Source organism: Halictus rubicundus, chromosome 5 (assembly GCF_050948215.1).
Source record: "Halictus rubicundus isolate RS-2024b chromosome 5, iyHalRubi1_principal, whole genome shotgun sequence".
Classification (NCBI taxonomy): Eukaryota; Metazoa; Arthropoda; class Insecta; order Hymenoptera; family Halictidae; genus Halictus; species Halictus rubicundus.
Window position 1 is genome coordinate 8,616,233 of NC_135153.1, and position 18,824 is coordinate 8,635,056.

At 29.7% G+C, this 18,824-nt stretch overlaps 3 protein-coding genes across 11 annotated transcripts; 1 reads left to right on the forward strand and 2 right to left on the reverse strand.

Moving 5' to 3' along the window:
- Nucleotides 1-90: 90 nt before the first annotated feature.
- Rga (CCR4-NOT transcription complex subunit regena) lies at nt 91-6,001 on the forward strand. Of its 5 annotated transcripts, none has more exons than XM_076788084.1 (10): nt 91-406; nt 745-775; nt 1,179-1,241; nt 1,420-1,900; nt 2,025-2,251; nt 4,174-4,416; nt 4,559-4,820; nt 5,149-5,256; nt 5,348-5,573; nt 5,885-6,001. In XM_076788084.1, the coding sequence occupies exons 4-9, from the start codon at nt 1,575-1,577 to the stop codon at nt 5,565-5,567; spliced, it is 1,386 nt and encodes a 461-aa protein (XP_076644199.1). In that variant the 5' UTR covers nt 91-406; nt 745-775; nt 1,179-1,241; nt 1,420-1,574; the 3' UTR covers nt 5,568-5,573; nt 5,885-6,001. The 5 variants fall into 5 exon arrangements, with proteins under 5 accessions (XP_076644199.1, XP_076644201.1, XP_076644197.1 ...); XM_076788086.1 differs by having other exon boundaries at nt 764-775; XM_076788082.1 differs by having other exon boundaries at nt 91-775.
- LOC143354198 (malonyl-CoA decarboxylase, mitochondrial) lies at nt 5,438-9,164 on the reverse strand. 2 transcript variants are annotated; one of them, XM_076788081.1, is made up of 11 exons: nt 8,879-9,164; nt 8,394-8,534; nt 8,133-8,273; nt 7,885-8,037; nt 7,660-7,813; nt 7,315-7,454; nt 7,108-7,243; nt 6,793-7,005; nt 6,624-6,729; nt 6,394-6,555; nt 5,438-5,577 (listed from the first exon to the last, which is right to left on the reverse strand). In XM_076788081.1, the coding sequence occupies exons 1-10, from the start codon at nt 9,071-9,073 to the stop codon at nt 6,435-6,437; spliced, it is 1,500 nt and encodes a 499-aa protein (XP_076644196.1). In that variant the 5' UTR covers nt 9,074-9,164; the 3' UTR covers nt 5,438-5,577; nt 6,394-6,434. The 2 variants fall into 2 exon arrangements, with proteins under 2 accessions (XP_076644196.1, XP_076644195.1); XM_076788080.1 differs by having other exon boundaries at nt 7,099-7,243.
- A 3,146-nt stretch (nt 9,165-12,310) lies between these two features.
- Nucleotides 12,311-18,807, reverse strand: LOC143354202 (monocyte to macrophage differentiation factor 2). 4 transcript variants are annotated; one of them, XM_076788094.1, is made up of 5 exons: nt 16,817-17,226; nt 14,698-14,717; nt 14,008-14,253; nt 13,690-13,942; nt 12,311-13,614 (listed from the first exon to the last, which is right to left on the reverse strand). In XM_076788094.1, the coding sequence occupies exons 3-5, from the start codon at nt 14,241-14,243 to the stop codon at nt 13,363-13,365; spliced, it is 741 nt and encodes a 246-aa protein (XP_076644209.1). In that variant the 5' UTR covers nt 14,244-14,253; nt 14,698-14,717; nt 16,817-17,226; the 3' UTR covers nt 12,311-13,362. The 4 variants fall into 4 exon arrangements, with proteins under 4 accessions (XP_076644209.1, XP_076644208.1, XP_076644211.1 ...); XM_076788093.1 differs by lacking the exon at nt 14,698-14,717 and adding an exon at nt 16,143-16,350; XM_076788096.1 differs by lacking the exons at nt 14,698-14,717; nt 16,817-17,226 and adding an exon at nt 18,670-18,807.
- Nucleotides 18,808-18,824: the final 17 nt, after the last annotated feature.

Sequence of the window (18,824 nt, forward strand, 5' to 3'; positions counted from 1 at the left end):
ATTTATAAATTAATTATTATTATTGTTATTTACAGGTTGTAATTTGTTCAATGTCAGAAATTTTGAATGTCTCGGTACTTAATTTGATTGCGCCGTAGAAATGGTTAATATGGCAGAAATTCGTGTCTCTAGTGTTGTTTAAGTTTGTGAAACTGATTGACAAAACAGAAGTTTATTTGTTAAGAATATTATAATGTGCATAAAAGTTTATTTTTCGGGACGTGTCAGCGTGAAAATCTTCTCTAATATAAACCACTAATTATCCGACATAACTTTTACCTTATCAGATTTCATTCCAAGTCAACATCGACGTTTTTGTGTTTTTTTTTACACTCATTTACTTTGTTTATTATGAATTTAATGGATTCTTTTATGCAGTAACTTAACAACGGATTCCATAATATAGGTAATCAAATTTAGGCCATCATACCCTTACTATTTTGATTATGTAGACGTTATAACCTTTGCTTTCTTTGTGCTTGTTACTTACTGATTTCTGTCGTTACAATGTCAAAATCACCAACTTTCAGTTCGATAGTTTTTTGAAATTTCTATATCTTCTTTGTATTCGAAATTTCATTGCACTTTTAAAGTACTAATACAAATAACAGAAAAAGTTTTCAATTAATCATTTCCATTACATTACCATGTTATCATATATACAATAATCAGTGATCACAATAACAAGTCGTTCTTGTCGAAATTAGTATCATATATTGATTTTATGATTATGGATTTATATAGAAATATGAAAACATTCCAGAATAATGTTCAGGTTAGTTTATGAGTATTTAGAAAGTATGTACCTATGTTTATTAACAAGTGTATGTAGAACCTTTAAGAAGATCTTGTTATTTAATATTATCATACACATGTCCTTTTACTTGTTATTAAACAAGTAGATAAATGTTATTTATATCTTTTTATAGAAATATTTCCTCTTCTATAAACGATTAGTTTGTAAAACATAAGTAGTTCAAATTAGTTTTTTGTTCTTTAGGATAACACATTCTATTGTATACATTTATTTACTCACATATAATATAATATAATAAATGAGAAATAAACTTCTTTGTTATGTATTATAATGCATTAGATGTAATCATTCATTTTATTAAATCAATTGTATAAAAACTACATAGCATTTTTATGGAAATGATATCTTTCCTTGCCAATAGGTCCATTCTCATTTCCTGTCTATGATTTTGATATGACCAAAGCATTGGGGCTGCGATAAAGAGGTAAAAATTTCAACGTACATGTTGTTAAAATGTAGATAATAAGATAGTAAGATTTCTAAGTAATCAATAATAAAGTAAGTAATACTACTAAGTAATAACTAAGTTACTACTAATACCTAATAACTAGTTTTCCATTGATATTACAAAATGTTTGTTTTTCTGCCTGATTGTGTTGCAGGTTGCTACTAGGAGTTATTGTCATGGATTTTCCTCAGTTCCATGAAATTGAACAGCTTACAAGTGATGCAATAAAATAGAAGTGATCGTGTGGTAATTGACATAAAAGTGTGTTGGTGTGCCCCAGCAGGTACTTTGTAGTGGAGCCACCAGGCTATGGCCAACCTGAACTTTGAGCAACCGCCACGCAGTACTGCGAATACAAGCCTTACATCGCGTACGGGTGGTGGGGGGGGCTTAAATTCGTCGACCCTGACGGGTCATGTCACACCTACCTCGGGCATGTTCTCAGGCTCGTCTACAAGCACTTCAAGTTCAATCGCTTCTGCGGTAGTAGTTACTAGCGTGTACATTGGAGCCTCAGGAGCAGCAGGTGGACAAAACAATCATCAACCACAACAACAACAGCTCTCTCCTATGGGCAGTAGGGGACTGTTTGGGCAGAGAGCTTTTACAGACAGACGTACAATGCCTGCTCTTGGGTTAGTTTCTTTTCACAATTTATAAAATAACTTGTCGGTTATATTATATTATCTTATGTATCTTGTAATGTATTTACAGTGATATTTCATTTGAAACAAATGAAAAGTTTATACAAATTTACAGAACCTCAAATCCAATGGGTAGCATGGGCACTTTTGGAATACCACAAAGTCGTAATTACGGATCTCAAGGACAAATTAATAATTTTCACTCTGTTTTTGGCAGTGGAGGAGGTGGAGATACAAGTACTCCTCCATTGTTAGATCTGTCTGAGTTTCCTTCATTAACAAACAGAGGACAAGGTGATTCTATGCCGCAACCTAGTCCCATGCCTGGGAAACAACCTTATGGTATGTATCAATAATTATTCAAACTTCAAAATACATGATGTGTTGTGTTGTAATATTTAAGGCCTATGAAGTTATATGTATAAAGAGTGAACCACTTAACTAGATATCACCTAAATTCACTCCTAAACTACTTGTTGTATGAAATCATTTTTCAAACGAAAGTCGTTCGTTATTAAGTGGAGCATACAATGTGATTATTAGCTTTTTGAAATTTCACTGGTTTATCAAAATAGGAATGTGCTACCATGATCTTTTCTTTTATATTTTAATGTTTGACCTTGCCATTCGATAGAATATTCAGTCTTGAGTAAAAAGCTATTAAGATACATAGGGTCAAAAGCTAACAATTACCAAGATATTCTACAGTTAATCTTCAATGTAAGTAATGCTGAAAATTCTCAAAACTCCTGTATTAAGCAGACACGTGCTGTATAGATTTGTCATGCACAAAAGTTCCATCATTAATAGTTTTTTACTTAGCATTCAATATCCTATGTTTACCTTTCCGTTTACGCTGTTCGATACAGTTGAACGCTAAACAAAACGCAAGGTCACAGTTTCTCAATTTTTAATATACATACATAGGTACACTAAATTTGGTGTCGTCGGTTACCGACGCGGAGACCGACGCGACGCAGCCTGAACGGAAATATTACCTTCATGATCAGCTTCGTATCTCGTTAAAATAGCAAAATTTCAAAAGGCTAATGATCACATTGTATGCTTCTTTGGTATACTTGATACCAAACTATTCTCATTTCGATGATTTTTTTTAAATAACAAGTAATTTATGAGCAAATTTAGGTGGTACAGTTAAGTTAACTTACCCTGCATACTGTATATGATAGACACATGCCCTCAAGACTAAATTTTTATTAAGAAACTAAATTTTAATCAATTAAAAATTCTGTTTTTATTGGTTCCAGTTGAAGTTTTTCTAAAGTAAAATTGATTATGTGAAAGTTATCTCGATTGTTTTGTCTACGTTTCTGAATTTGTAATATTTTATTTCAATGCAATTATGTAAGTTAGTGATAATTTTATGCATTTTGTAAATAAAAGAATAATGAAATTTTAGGAATTTAACGGAAGTCCTGTAACAAATGAAAAAATTTATTATTTGGTCAATTCTAATTTCGAGGTGAAGTTTTTTTGTACTAAAATGTATTTTACATTTTTGTTCGTGTACAGCAGTAACCATTATCTATGATAAAAGAAAAGTAGAATTTTTATCGTTTCTTAGTTTTCATAATTAATTGGCAGTAATTTATCTAAATAGAATACAAATTTAAAAAATGGAGGTATTAAGCAAGCATAAGTATTATATATGGATAATTTCTTATAAAAACTGAAATTTTAATAGAATACCAAGCTATTCCATTATTTTGATCATGGTACTTATTCATTATTAACATGTTGACAGTCTCATGTTACATACACGGATTTAAGCAACTTCAAATAAAAATTTAATAAATCGTATGTGGTTAAGAATTATTTTCTCCAGAGTTCTACAAAACAGAGGAGAATATTAGTCTTTTAGATAGAACTCATTTGATCTTCGAACACAGAATTTATAAAAGGAATCTTGTAATATGGGTAGCTTGAATATTTTGTATCTGGTTTAATTTACTTGGTAATTTTTGCTTTTATTATTTGGTAAGTAAAGAGTTACAATACATGCATATATATTATATAATAATATACGATTATAAACAAGAAACTAAACAATACTTGCTTTTGCTTAATACCTTCTCAAGTGCTACAGAGATTTTATGTCTTCAGATACCATTTTCAATTTTATAAGCTATAAACTTTTAAAGAACATTCAATTTCTCTATTATTTAAAAATTTGATAAACATAACAACAATTATGATTATGCAATAAATACTTATTGTTATATAAGTATTTATATGAATTGTAGTTGGAATGGTAAAACAACCAACATCTGAATCGAGTGAATTTACTATGAGTTCTGAAGATTTCCCAGCATTACCAGGGACACAAAATAGAGAAGGACCATCACCAGGTGGGAGCGTGTCTGGAGACAAAAATGTACCTGTTGGACTTGGTCCTGAAATTGGACAAGATGTATTGCAAGCAAATAGAGCGCATGGATCTGATATGTCTCAATCATCTAAAAGAGGCATACAAACGTCTCCCGATGGTACTAAAGCTATTTATAAAAAAAGAAGCAAAAATGAAGCATACGATTTATTATTTGCTGTTATTCTTTTACAATATTTTTTATTTAAAAACATTTTCTATATCTTATACGTTACATCAATATTTATTGTTATATTTTATAGGAAAAGTAACCAATATACCAGCTAGTATGGTAAAAGATCAGTTTGGAATGATTGGGCTTTTAACATTTATTAGGGCAGCTGAAACAGATCCGAATTTAGTATCTTTGGCACTAGGCCAAGATCTAACCGCGTTAGGATTAAATCTTAATTCACCAGAGAACCTTTACCAAAACTTTGGTGGTCCTTGGGCTGAAACACCATGCCGACCTCAGGATATTGATTTTCATGTGCCGCCGGAATATCTTATTAACGCTACAATCAGGTATCATTTGTTGCTACGTATTCATTATTATCCATCATGTAGTAGTACAGAGGTGACGAACTTTTACTCCGCCACGGGCCGCATGATTTCCTCTTCAACTAGAGACGTAACGACAGCGACTAGCCTATTCCCTCACCATAAAAAATGCGAGCGACGAGAGCGAGTGAGATTGATGTGTGCGTGCGAAGTGTGAGTGCAATGGAGATAAAACAAAAGTGAATCTCAAGAAAGTCTTTGAAAGTTCTTTTTCTAGTTCGTCGCCCCTGATGTAGTAGACACGCCAAAAACAATTAAAATCATTTACTTTATATATTGTTTTTCATTTTAGAGATAAACTAGCACCAGTTAAATTAAATCGATATAAGGAAGATCTACTATTTTATATGTTTTATACAAATGTTGGGGATGTTCTGCAATTAGCAGCAGCAGCGGAATTGTATGTACATATAATTGTCATTATACATATGGTTTGGTACTTATTAGTAAAGTGAATTTGGCAAAGACATTGTTTGTTGCAATTACTTTAGGTATAGTAGAGACTGGCGATATCATATGGAAGAAAAGGTGTGGATAACGCAAGCACCAGGATTGGGACATGTAGAAAAGACATCAACATATGAACGTGGTACTTATTATTATTTTGATGCGCAAAGTTGGAGAAAACTAGCAAAGGAATTTCGTTTGGATTATACAAAACTAGAAAGTAGACCTCATCTTCCCACAAACTTTCACCAAACCCAGCCTTGACTACAGGTACCTAAAAAATAAATTTTCTCCTGACATACATGTACAGTATCTATATACAGGGTGTTGCATTGTAATAAAATGTGGGAAATACAGACAGGGCTGGTTCGCATATGTGAACATTATTTATTGTTTTGTTATAAATTCAAAGTTCGATATATTAAAAAAAAATGACTGGAAGATAGAAATTAGAAATTAAGGTCATAGCTCTATAGTTAAAATTTCTTATTATATTATGGTATATTGAATTCAGTCATCTCAGAACACCTTTCATGTGAATGAAAAATATTTGTATAATAATACAACATAATTTATTTCAGATCTGCTTGCAGACTATTGTGCTGTCTTTAAGCTGGACAGGAAACAGCTATTGTATAAATGAACAAATGTAATAATCTTTAATAAAAACATAAAATTTGAAGAGTAATAGAAAAGAATTTTGAATTAACTGCTTGTAACTAGAAATGAAAATAGACCTGATGTGTGTATGTGTATGTGGTAGTACTATAAAATAGGATCTCTGTATATAACTTTTATATAGGATAACATACATCTGAAATATTCAAATTTTTATTGAAGAAGCCTAGTACCTAACATTTGATGTACATATTTAAAAGTAGTAAAGACTAAACCAAATTTTATGAATTCATAACTCAAGACTTAAGATTTTTGCAAGTGCTATATTTATATAATTTTCATTTGATATTTGGAAATATTTTGTAATTTTCAATTGATATTCATGTCAATATTACGAATATTTTTTTAATTATATCTCTTAAATTTGAAGGTTGTTTAACAGAGACGTTGCTAATATATAATATAATCTTACCATATAAATATTCATTCATCCAAAACCACTTTTTTTAGTAATTACAATTTATTCCATACTTTTTCGTGCTCTATTGTGGAGTTAATTACACTTTCGGATGCACTTATGGAATAATTTTCAATATAATTTTGACTATTTTTTTCAGTATCATTTAAATAATACCTGTAAGTAAAATATAAATCTTAGTTACATGTGTTTAGAATATTATTTTAAATAAAAAATGTTGCTACCTATAGTTCACCATAATACCACAACTATTTGCTACCCCACGCGGTGAAGGATCAGCTAACCAGTTTATTCTCCACATAACCGCTCCATTGCGCAAATGAAAATTGGCTACAGTAAAAATACAATATTAACCGTATGTCCCTGTATAAATGTTAATTAAAATGAACATACCAACGTTATTTAAGGCATAATTCCGTCGTTTTTCTTTGTACAAGTACCAAGCACATGCACGAACTAATGGTGTTTTTAAAACATTGCATAATTCTTCATTACTGGTCCACAGCGAATTATTCAATAGTTTTTTAAGTCCAAGTGCTATGTTTTCTTCATTTAGAATATTTTGTATGGACCTAAATTCTTCGTCCATAAAAATACAATTTACATCTAGAAAGTAAAAGTCGATATAAAAAAATACTTTTACAAGTTGATCCTTACTCTTTACTCTATAAGCAAAGAAAAGTAAAAAATATACAGTACAAGTTTTACCCTGCTTTAATTTTTCCAGTAGCCAACTCTTAAAATTGGGTATTGGTGATAGAGTAGATAATTCACGTATCATAGGAAATTCAGATATTATTTCACTCGCTACTTCCTTTATTAAATAATTACCTAGTTCAATACCCTACAAAAGAGACAAACATTTTCTTTTAAAATGTTATACTTCCAATTTTAAAATTTTGATGACTTATTTACTTGTAATCCTCTTTGAGTAGAAGCAATTGAATAAAATATTGCAGACTTTATTTTAGATTTGTCTTCTTCCAGGAATGAGACATCTTTTTTTGTACTACCAATGATTCTAGCTTTTGCTTCTTCAATACCTTTTACAGAATCTATAATTTTATGACATATTAATATAAATAATATAATACTTATATGAAATGTCTGATTAAAAATAATTAGCACATGCTCTGATTATTAAAATAATCACGTTAGTATAATACTAAGTACAGTTAAAGTCTATACTATTCAAAAGTTGACCATTACACGTTTGATAGTAACCTAGAGAGTAAGAACAATAATTATATAATTTCATACCAGGTATTACATCACATAATGCTGTATGTAACACAACAAGAGGTTCTCTTGGCATAGATGGATGTGTAAATATATAGCACCTTCTATACGGTCCAACTCTTTGTTTTAAATCTAACCAATTCTTTATAGGATGTATTGCTTCATAATCTGAAACCTTCATAAAAATGGGGATTAGATTAAGTAGTTACTAGTATTATTTGTTAATTAATTATCCAAATTGTTTACCTTTTCTAATATGTCACATGAACTTTGCCAAGTTATTCTCTCCAAGTGTAGAAATCCTACTGAAAACCAGAGTAGTAACAAATCTCGTAGCGAAATGTTTAATTGTTGTATTACAAGATTTTCATCAATATCTTCAGTTTCTGACATCAACTCCTATCAAAAATATACATACAAAATAAGTTCACAAATAACGCTTAAATTTATCATTTTAAATATTTCAACAAATTATATTATCTTAAATTGCTTACTAAAATATCTGTCCTCAAATCAACAAGAAATTTTACACCATTTTCAAGTCTCCCAATAATAAGAAATAGCCATTGATAATTTGGTATCAGAATACTCTTTAAGTTTCTTTCATGTGAAAAAATTCGTCTTTCATTGTTAGGCTGAAATAAGAATATGTTTTATTGTTAAAAAATTCAATATTACACTTAATATAGAAAGCATGAGTTACGTTTAAAAATAACATAAGTATAATAAAGTTTGAATAAAAAAAGAATACAAACCTCTTCAGAAACCAATTTCTTTGCCAAGTTATTTACGTCATTATGTTGAACACCATACTTAAATGCCAATGTGCATAAAAGTTTTTGTCTATCTTCTTTTTCACTCTTACAGTATCCTATACATAATGTACGGGCTTTATTCTAAAAGAACTTCAATCTTATTATATTGAACAAATAATTCATTATTTACTCATAGAGTAATTTAAAGTAAAATAATAATCTCAATATATAAAAGCTGAAGTCTTTGCAAAGTATTATTAAGTTATGTTTTAAATTCAAACTGTCTTTGTATATTCTTGAACAGTACATTATATAATAATGTTATTAAGACAAAATATGCATACTAAACCTAAAAAGTAGTATGTTTAGTAATGAAAATGTAAAGATACAGTATAACATATGTAGATGGCCTGAGATTTTTGCACAAAATTGTACAATATATAACAGTGGAATAAATAGTGATACCTTAATTGGTTAAAACTAACCTCGATAATCCAGTTACTGACATTGCTATTTTTAAATTTGAACACTTCCTGTAATTGTTCCTTTAAAACAGTAATATTTTCACAAAATATGCCTTGACTAGAAGAACATCTAAAAATTTTTATATTACATCTTGAAGCAAATTTGGTATTAGGAATAACACCTAAAATTTTGTAGTAAATATTCCTGATTACCATTTTTAATTTAATGTACTTATAATTGTGTACACAATACTTTAAAATTACATAAATTTTAATAAAGGAAGCAAAATTGTAATTAACAGTTACAATATATACAATAAAATCCCATTTTGTAGTAAATCTACTGAAAATCTATTTCCACTTTATCTATTAAAGAATTTTATCAATTCATATTTGAGTGTTATCATCGTGTTTATCTATTTACGGTATCATTTATTTAAGAGACAGAGGTGAAATAGATATGAACAACAATGATAACTTAATTCATCATGTAATTAAATTTTTATTCATTTGTTATGATTTTCTTGTACTATATTATTTTACTGGTTCCTATTCCAATAAACTCTTGTTTTTAACTTATTTATATATTCTTATAAAGATCAATACAGCTGTGTTTCTTGCATACTCCATGTAGAATAAAATGTATTAAGTATAAAATAATGTTATGTGAATCATTTATTCTGCTCGGTCTTATTAAAGTTTAAGCCAGTTAGGCTCATCTCTGAAGCAACGATTAAGAGGAAATCAATTTCTAATTGCTTGTCTGGTGCATGCTACAGCATTTATCATATCACGTTCCATGACATCCGAAGGGCACCATGAAGAGGACATTCCCAGAGTCGTCGCATCGTTGCCAGTAAAGTCAGACCCACACGCTCCATATATACGCACCGCACACGCCCGATGTATACATCGTAAAGTATACTTACATATACACAAAGAATGTTCGATATTTGGAAAATAGTTCGCCAATATGTTTACAAATGTGTAAGCACCATATGCTTATTCGATAAATAACTTTTGCGACTACAAACGAAGGATTAATAAGAAATATTTTACCGTTCTATCGACATCGAGCATCGAGAATATATATAATATATTCTCACGTATATATATACATACTGTTCGAATATATGTTTTCGTTCAATAATATATTAAAAATTTGTAAATATCAGATATCTCTCAATACCCAATAAAAAACACTTAAAAATAGCAGAATAATGGATACTTTTGTTCTTTATATTTGAAATGTCGAATATGTGAGCCCGGTTTAAAGCGTGCCCACGCTTATTATTAGTTAACAAGCACGAACGAACATCATCGAATGAATGCGAACGAACATGTATGTATGTATCTATGTAAGGTGTAAGTACTTACGTACTTACTCTGAAGACGAACGAAGAACGCTATCCACCGCTTTTGAAACACACGAATCCAATTTACTTTCTGTAAAAAATCTGAAAATTATGCTTTCTTTTAGAAAAATTGTTTTTTTTTTGGAGAATTATTATTGCATGCCGGTAGAAATAAAGGTTGAGAAAGAAATTGTTAGATTTATCAAACTGTTTTTTCTTCTTATTTCCTTATCAAACAGGTGAGCTAATGCAGACTTTTAATAAGTGATTAAAGTACAGTTATTATACTCTATATAATAGAGTACCGGCGAAAATAATGAAATTCTGAAGCTGGTTGCCGCAAACTTGTATCGCTAAAGCAAGGATTAATTAATTTAGGAAATTAATAAATAATTTAAATTTAAATCCAATCCCAATCCCGCCTAATGTTGCCGCATTCAGAAACAAAAATTGCAGGACGTGAATTCACGTCAGCGGCAATCAGGAATAGAATTTAAAATGACTTGAATTCACGTCAGCGGTCGCGAATGTGTTAAAAAAAAATGTTTGAAATGTAGAAATTTATTTACCCAGATAGCACGCGACGTCTTAAAGTCGTCTTTTTTACGTACATTTTAGGTCTGAAAGTCTTACGTCCTAAAAAGACGTCTCTAAGACGTCTCTGTGCTATCTGGGTAACTATGGTTTAATCCGTATGTAGAACAGCGGAAAATATTTTCAAATGGGTTTTGACTCTTATCTTTGTAATGCAAATCGAGTATGAATTAAACAATCAACCAGTTGTATCGCTCCTGTAGCTTCTATATTGTGAATATTTTAACATATTGAGCGCCGGTCCCGCGAAAACGCGGGATTCTGAGTCGGATTTTTTTTGCTGGTTTGGGCTTTAAGTGGCCGATATGTTGCCGGCGCTCAATATGTTAATATTTTAATATGCTTGCATATAATTTTAATATGATTACATGGCTGTTTTGTAACGCGTTAGAAAACATAACGTATACGCGTATACGTTACGTCTACGCAGACAGTTCAAAAGTCCAATGCTAAAACTTGGCAAATACATACATATATGCATGATTATGATGAATTCAACAGTTTTTTTTTTTGTATGAAGTTAAAGAATACATATCGATTTTTAAAAACTTAAGGTGATCTTGACCGTAAAAAAATCTTAAAAATATTACATAGATTCGGCAAAGTTCACAAAAGAAAATAAGTAATTTCTTCGGTCAAAAACGTTTCTACCGGAAACGTATTTTCTAAACAAACAAAAGTATTTTGTCGGCTATTAAACGGAGAATAAAACGACAGCACAATCGTTATGCAAACTATATAAAAGGTGAATACATTTCTGTGATATAACATCTTGATTTTTATAATCTAGAAACGACTGTAAGCAGATCCGAGTCGAATTACATGGGTAACCAGAAAACGATGCGGTTTCAATTGCATGATTAAATATAGTTCCAATAACGTTGTGTTCGACCGTTCCAAAAACTCGAGCTCTAACTTTCTTTTTTCCGTAATCATTGGATTCACAAAAGGCTGGTCATGGTTATTGAATTGGTAGAACAAAAATAGGAATATTCAGTATTGCCAGATCAAGACTTGTTCCCCCACTCTAATTTCCCCTTCTACTGCGCTATTCCCCAAGTATCCGACGCGTTTCGGCCCTGTCGTGGATACTCTGGTACTGGCAGAGAGAGAGTAATTTTTCACCTCAATTTGTGCTCCCTCCCCTCATCTGGCGACCCTAGTACGATTGCATACTGGTCCTCCGAATTCCGAATACGCATGAAATATAATCGTATATGAAATGAGTATGGTACTATGATATACTAGACTATATAGCAATATTTTTGCTAATTTATAATATATATTAATAACATACGTACAATGTACATACAAGGAAGTCATATTTACTCAGAATATTATTACGTAATATCTAGTATAAAGGAAATAAGGAAATGTTAGTATTTTGTACATCATCTTTATATAATAATTATGATACAATTATTATACTATTACATTTTATTATATGTATGTGTCAAAAATAAGTAGCTGCAGTTAGTCCTCTTATGAAATTAAAAACGTGTACTACTATAAAAACATTTATTATTTTCTTCCTGCAATATAGAAATTGTATAATATCCATCTAAATACAAAATTTGGCACAGTATACTTGCAAGTACAAGAATAATATAAACTTTGTTCGAAGTCCAATGTGATCAGTCAATTTAGCTTGCTACTTACTTTTTGTTGTACAGATTGAACATTCACTAGTTTACAATAATGTACATACAGTTACATACAAAAAGTCATAGAGTATAAGAAAACTTATTTGAGATTTTCTATAAAATAATTGTTATACACTGGTGCATATACATATACTTGTATTAGTATATGATATTCATATGATATACATGTTTTAATAGTTGAGCATTACTAAAAAGTACTGCTTTGTCATTCTAGTTTGAATACATGCTGTCAATTTTTGTTATATAAATATATATACCGATTCAAATTTCCTAACACCTTTAGTAACATTTAATAAACATCCAGAATTCGAGGATATAATTTTCATTCTAATTCAGGTACTTATCACAATTACTTTCCAAGTATATTTACATATTGCACAAAAGCTACAGTATTTCTTCCATATGAAATAACAACGAAATACCAGCCAATTGGAGTAATAACAAAACAACTTTTACTATTCCTAAACGTATTATTGTTAGCTCTCGACTCGTACAATGTTACAGAAGAAATACTGAACAATTTTCCTTCGTTAATGTTTTGTTTTTATCACTATTATTTCAAATCCAATAGTACTCCTTTTCGTTACTGACCTTGTGGTATCTAAGAGTCGCGAATCACTAAAAATTAGAGTTTATCATATGATAGCAATTTTTGCTATGTCTTCTAAATAACGCAATGCCAGCAAGGGAAAACTGTAAATACTCGTTCTTAATACATATGTACATTTGCACAAATTAATGTTTAGAAAAGTATCTATCAATTGAACCTAATCCTTAAAAAGAAACCTTTGAACACAGAAATAAAATGCAGTCTTCGATAAGATTTGTACCCTAGAGATCCTAATTTTCCAGGTTATCAATTTATAAAAGAACAATATTTAGGCTTGTATTTTCATAATTCAATTTGAGAATTGATTAATGCAGGTAAAGATGGCACACCTGCTGCTACATAAATATCAGGAGAACCAGTTGCAGGAAAAACATGAGACAAGATTGCATAATAATGAAATCCAGCTGCTGCAGCAACAAAAAGGTGCCAAATAGCATGCGCGCAGGGTATAAGACCATCAGATTTAAAAAATACCAAACCAGTAACATAAATAAGTCCTCCCATTTTCAGCTCGGTAATGTTGTAATAATTATACTGGAACAATAAAATATAAACTTTCAATAATTTATAACTATTTCGTTTCGCAAATATATCTTTTAATGTACTTACCACATTAATAATTGCAATGCTAGGGCCGACTCCTATAATTAAATAAAAAATTGTTTCTAACATTTTATATCGCTCATGGAAAATCTGTTGGTAAACTATGCCTATTATCGCCATAATCCAAATAGCATAACGCATTATAAACAGCAGTTCATCATGAGAGATATGGTCTACATTTAACCAAGGAAAATAACTAGCAGCAATAAAAATATAAATCATAGCACGATCACAACGATGTAGAGCATCTTTAAGTTGCCTGCAATGTAACTTATTATAACACTTCATTTTAAATAATGACTACACTGTATGATTTTATTGTACCTGTTATAATTGCAGTAATGCACACTATGAAAAAAAGTGGATACTGCAAAAACAAGAATTAAAGATGTACCATAAACATAAGCTGATACCAATTGTGTCCATGTTACAGATCGACGAATAAGTTCTAAACATCCTATAACAGATGGTACCACCCAAATTCCATGAGTAGCCACATTTGCTACATGTTCTACGGTAGTAGGATTGTATGCTTCATGTGTGCATGCTCGAGGATTCATCCATTCTATTCTGTAAGGACATATAAATATTATTCTGTGCAACTTAACATCAATATTTATTTCTATTTAATATATATTGAGTGAATCACTGTTTTAAAAATCATCTACAAAATAAACAATAGGAAATAATATAAAATAGTTTGCTTAACATTTATAAATTATAAATAAACGACTACTCGATTAACTACAACTACATAAACTTAAAATGAAATACTGAGGTAAAAATTCCAAAAAGTACCTCCTTACTCGATTTTAAATACATGCATTTTCAGTACATGTTCAATAGATGTTTATTGACATTAACACCACATTACATATGGCTTAGTTTAACATTTTTTAGTAATATATGGTGTCAACAAGAAATACTAGATCCTACAATATTCTTCTTAAGTATAAATATGGATTCACACAAATAAAAAATGTATTCTTTACAAACATGAAATTTTATACTAACCATAATCTTCTGTGGAAGAGCTTTAATGTTTTAATAAAAATCATGGAAGTTCAATATCTCAGAAATTGTAACATATGGAGTATTAAATTACTAGCCCAATATATTTACAAGCAATATAAAAAAATCAAGACAACAATGTAAAAAAATCAAGACTTATTCATTAAATGCTTTACAAGCTTTCCATATTTTGCATTTATAGTGTCACATCCGGTGGTTCGACTGCCAATGAATAATCAATCAGATAAGGAATTATTATGAAAATTCTATGATGTCACGCAAGAAGAAAACATAGAAATAAGATATTAAAATAAGCATCATAATATAATCAAACACCAATCATTACATATATACATATGTATGTGTACACATACAGCTATTAGCACATAGCTATTAGGAAATATAAAAAATTGTTATAAAAAATAATTTTTATATTGCGAATTTATGTAAAAATTGGATATATTCCAAAGATTAATTAATAATGTTAATCAATTACAAAAAATATTGTAATTTTATATATAGGACACATTGACCATCAGGTCATTTTATTATATTCATATATTGAGCATAGTATAATACTGATATATTAAAGCAACAGTACGTAAATGTTGTAATATCATTCCCTCTAAATAATTAATACCACTTCAAGATCTAAATTGAAGAAGATAAGTTTCGATGAGTGACATTTACAGTTAATTGTATTAAATATATATTTCGTTCTATTTTGGTTGAGAAAATAAAATGAATACAAGAATGAAATCACTCCTTTATCAATTAAATAAAATCAAACTACAAAATAATATTTCTTAATTAATCTAAGTATAGCTAGATAACATTCTGTAAAAAAGAATTTAGTTCAAGAAAATGATTATACTCGTAAACTATTGGAAACTATATTGTGTAAGTATATGAAACACTGAATGTAAAAGACAGAGTCAATTCTTTTTAGATAAGCCAAGAAAATGATGAAACATATAGAAGTAAAAAGTCACTTATTAATAACAATTGGTCTGGTTTGCAATAACTTATGTATACACGAAATTAATAAAGTAAACTGGATATAGAGAGATGATATAATATAATCTGGATATAGACAATATTGGTTTAACAAAAATATATTTATGATTTATTATGATGTTTCCATATACTGTTAAAACAGCTTCTACTATTTTATCAATTTGAAAACAATCTCTCTCTTTTTTTTAAGGACATTACATATCACTCATTCTTAACATATCTATAGTTCTTAATAACTTTTATCTACTTCCTCTTAATTTTATATATATATATATATATGTATGTGTAACATATGTATATGCATTTGTGAGTGTGTAACAAAATAATATATATGTAAAATCGAATTATATTTACTAAATTACATACACATACGTTAAATCTTAGATTAAACTTTACATAAATTTTTATATGCACATGCGTACAATACCTACTTGTTAATTTACATTCGTTGATAACATTCCACATGTTCCGAAATAGTATAAAGATTGAATAGTTCAATGTCCATATAACGTGAATGTTCCATGGATAATATTACGTGATGAGATTACCCACTTCTCCATAGTTATAAGTTTAACACCAATGCATTCCATTTAAATACACCCAATTAAAATACCCAATACATGCAAAGTTTTAATGCTACTAATAAATAAGATAAAATTGAAAGATACATATGCAAGAAATTCATATAAATACAATTAAAATGAAAATATGTAGATACAACAAGTAACGCATACTCTTAAGTTTATTGCATAAGAAGTATTTTTAACAGGTATTTAGCTTGTTAGATTGGATAAAGGAATTAACTTTTAAGGTTTCATACGGATAGGTATACAAAAGTAATAAAATGAAAGATAACATGCCGTGTTGAAAATTCAATGTTATTTTTTAGAGCACTTTACAATGAAAGTAAAATACAGATTATAGTTCATAGCTACAAATGTAAATACCATGCAAAGATTAAATGTTATCAAACGATAATTCCAGGAATTTATATGTTCATTTAGACAGCCATTGTTATTATAACTAAATCAGTCAAGCAAGTTAATTTACAATCAAAGATGAACAAATGAATATTTCTTATTTACTATTTGTTACTATATCTTACTCTTTAATGCGTTGAACTTGTACAAAATTTTTTATTGCCGCAAAAAGTTGATGAAAATTGGATGTATCCATGTCGATTTTTGGAAGATCAACAAATTTGGCTACACAAAGTGCCAATGTCACCCATCAAATGAAATATTAATATAACAACTATCCGGTGGTATTCTTTTTTACGTCGGGATTTATATAGCTAACTTATAACCATAAAGTTTTAAATGAACAACAATAATTTTCTTTGTTTCATTTTAAATGATTTACTCCTCCATTCTTAACACTCGCGGCAGGGGTGTCGCGGAACTACTGTCGTACTGATACTGACTACTGATACCGAGTGTACAGTGAATGAGTGAACACACTGAAAACTCTCACTCTCATCAGTGTCACCGGATGAGGGGAGGGAGCGCGAGTTGAGGGGAAGTTAAAGTGGGGACACAAGTCTTATCTGACAACACTGGCTCTCATATCACTTTCCAGTTTTCCCCTTCTCCTCTTCATTTCTACCTTCCCCTTTTACGACGCTATTCCCCCACGCTTCCGCCACGGTTTGGTCACGTGAGGCGTTTCATCTCTGTCGTGCATGTGTTACAATGTCACGTGACTAATCCAGTACTGACAGAGAGATGGCAACTTTTTCCCCTCAATTCGAGTAAATTGACAGGACAAGACTGACTGAGACCGCGAAACCATACGTATAAAGTAACATACTTACATACGTAGGTACTTGTCGATACATAGAACTCATTATGAGAAATAAATAACATTTCATATCTACATGAATTTATTCTTAATACAAATCGGTACATCTATTAAATTGTAATTACCCATTATACTATTATAGTAAACATACTTTCGTAATAGATAATAAAATAACATATTTATAGGATTATATTTACATTATATACTTGTTCATGGATTATTGTTATGGTAAAATAAATACATATTTTTTATCTAGAAAGAAGTATAAATATTAAAGTTTTACATTATACTTCAATATAGGTAATATAAAACACGTTATATTTCCTGTTGTATAATATAATTTCCAACGTTTTATTATATCTGCATGTTAAGTTTATTTATATTATTTATTAGTATATTTATGTTTATTATATTTTATACTCATGGTTAGACTAGGTTCTATATGTGTATACATGTGTATAACAGCTGACAGTAGTATGTAGTTGAATCAGCGGAACGATGGAACTTGAAACGCGGAAACACTGAATTTTGTTTCAGATATTTTGTTGTTATGACAACTAGGTTTGAGATTTTTACATTTTGTTCTTGATTTGTATTACTGAATAATATTCTATTATTCTATCGCATTTAAGCGTTACTATACTATACACATACATATATGTGTATATATATATATATATATATATATATATATATATATATATATATATATGTACATATACGCACGCACGCAGGCACGCACATACACGCATACACAAACATAAATACATATTTTTACCTAGAAAGAAGTGTAAAAATTTCAAGTTTCATGTGATCAAATCATTTTTGGACATTAACTTTGAAAACCTGGAATAAACATGGTAAATGTATATATGTTAAAAATGTACATACATATACTACATAGATATGTATGTATATGTATATAGACATATGTATGTGTGTAGTGTAGCAGTGATAAAATAATAGAATATTATTCAGTAATGCAAATCGAGAACAAAATGTAAAGATCTCAAGCCTAGTTGTCACGACAACAAAATATCTGAAACAAAATTGAGTATTTGTGCGTTTCAAGTTTCATCGTTCCGCTGGTTCAGCTACATACTACTGTCAGCTGTGCAATATATGAAATAATGGTAGTACACAGCTGTATATACATACCTAGTAACTCGTAGGCATCATTCGACATCTGTTCCCAAATATTGTATAAGCGTGCGCGTGCGTATATTTGTATTTGCGTACGTGCGAGAAAGAACTAAGTGACAAAGGAAGGCAATAAAACTGAAGAGAAAAAGAGATATAGAAAGAAATTAAGA

Bases quoted from the DNA above. Each gene is read 5' to 3' on its own strand.
- LOC143354198 (XM_076788080.1), bottom strand. From the start codon at position 9,073: ATGGTAATCAGGAATATTTACTACAAAATTTTAGGTGTTATTCCTAAT. The intron at 8,274-8,393 runs GTTTGTATTCTT...TTCTTATTTCAG, and splicing joins AGAAATTGGTTTCTGAAGAG to CCTAACAATGAAAGACGAAT. The intron at 6,730-6,792 runs GTATGTTCATTT...TTTTTACTGTAG, and splicing joins TTATGCCTTAAATAACGTTG to CCAATTTTCATTTGCGCAAT.
- LOC143354202 (XM_076788092.1), bottom strand. From the start codon at position 16,887: ATGGATACATCCAATTTTCATCAACTTTTTGCGGCAATAAAAAATTTT. The intron at 14,254-16,816 runs GTAAGATATAGT...ATGTCCTTACAG, and splicing joins CAAGTTCAACGCATTAAAGA to AATAGAATGGATGAATCCTC. The intron at 13,943-14,007 runs GTACAATAAAAT...GTTACATTGCAG, and splicing joins CATTACTGCAATTATAACAG to GCAACTTAAAGATGCTCTAC.
- Rga (XM_076788082.1), top strand. From the start codon at position 1,575: ATGGCCAACCTGAACTTTGAGCAACCGCCACGCAGTACTGCGAATACA. The intron at 4,417-4,558 runs GTACTAAAGCTA...TATATTTTATAG, and splicing joins CATACAAACGTCTCCCGATG to GAAAAGTAACCAATATACCA. The intron at 5,257-5,347 runs GTATGTACATAT...CAATTACTTTAG, and splicing joins TTAGCAGCAGCAGCGGAATT to GTATAGTAGAGACTGGCGAT.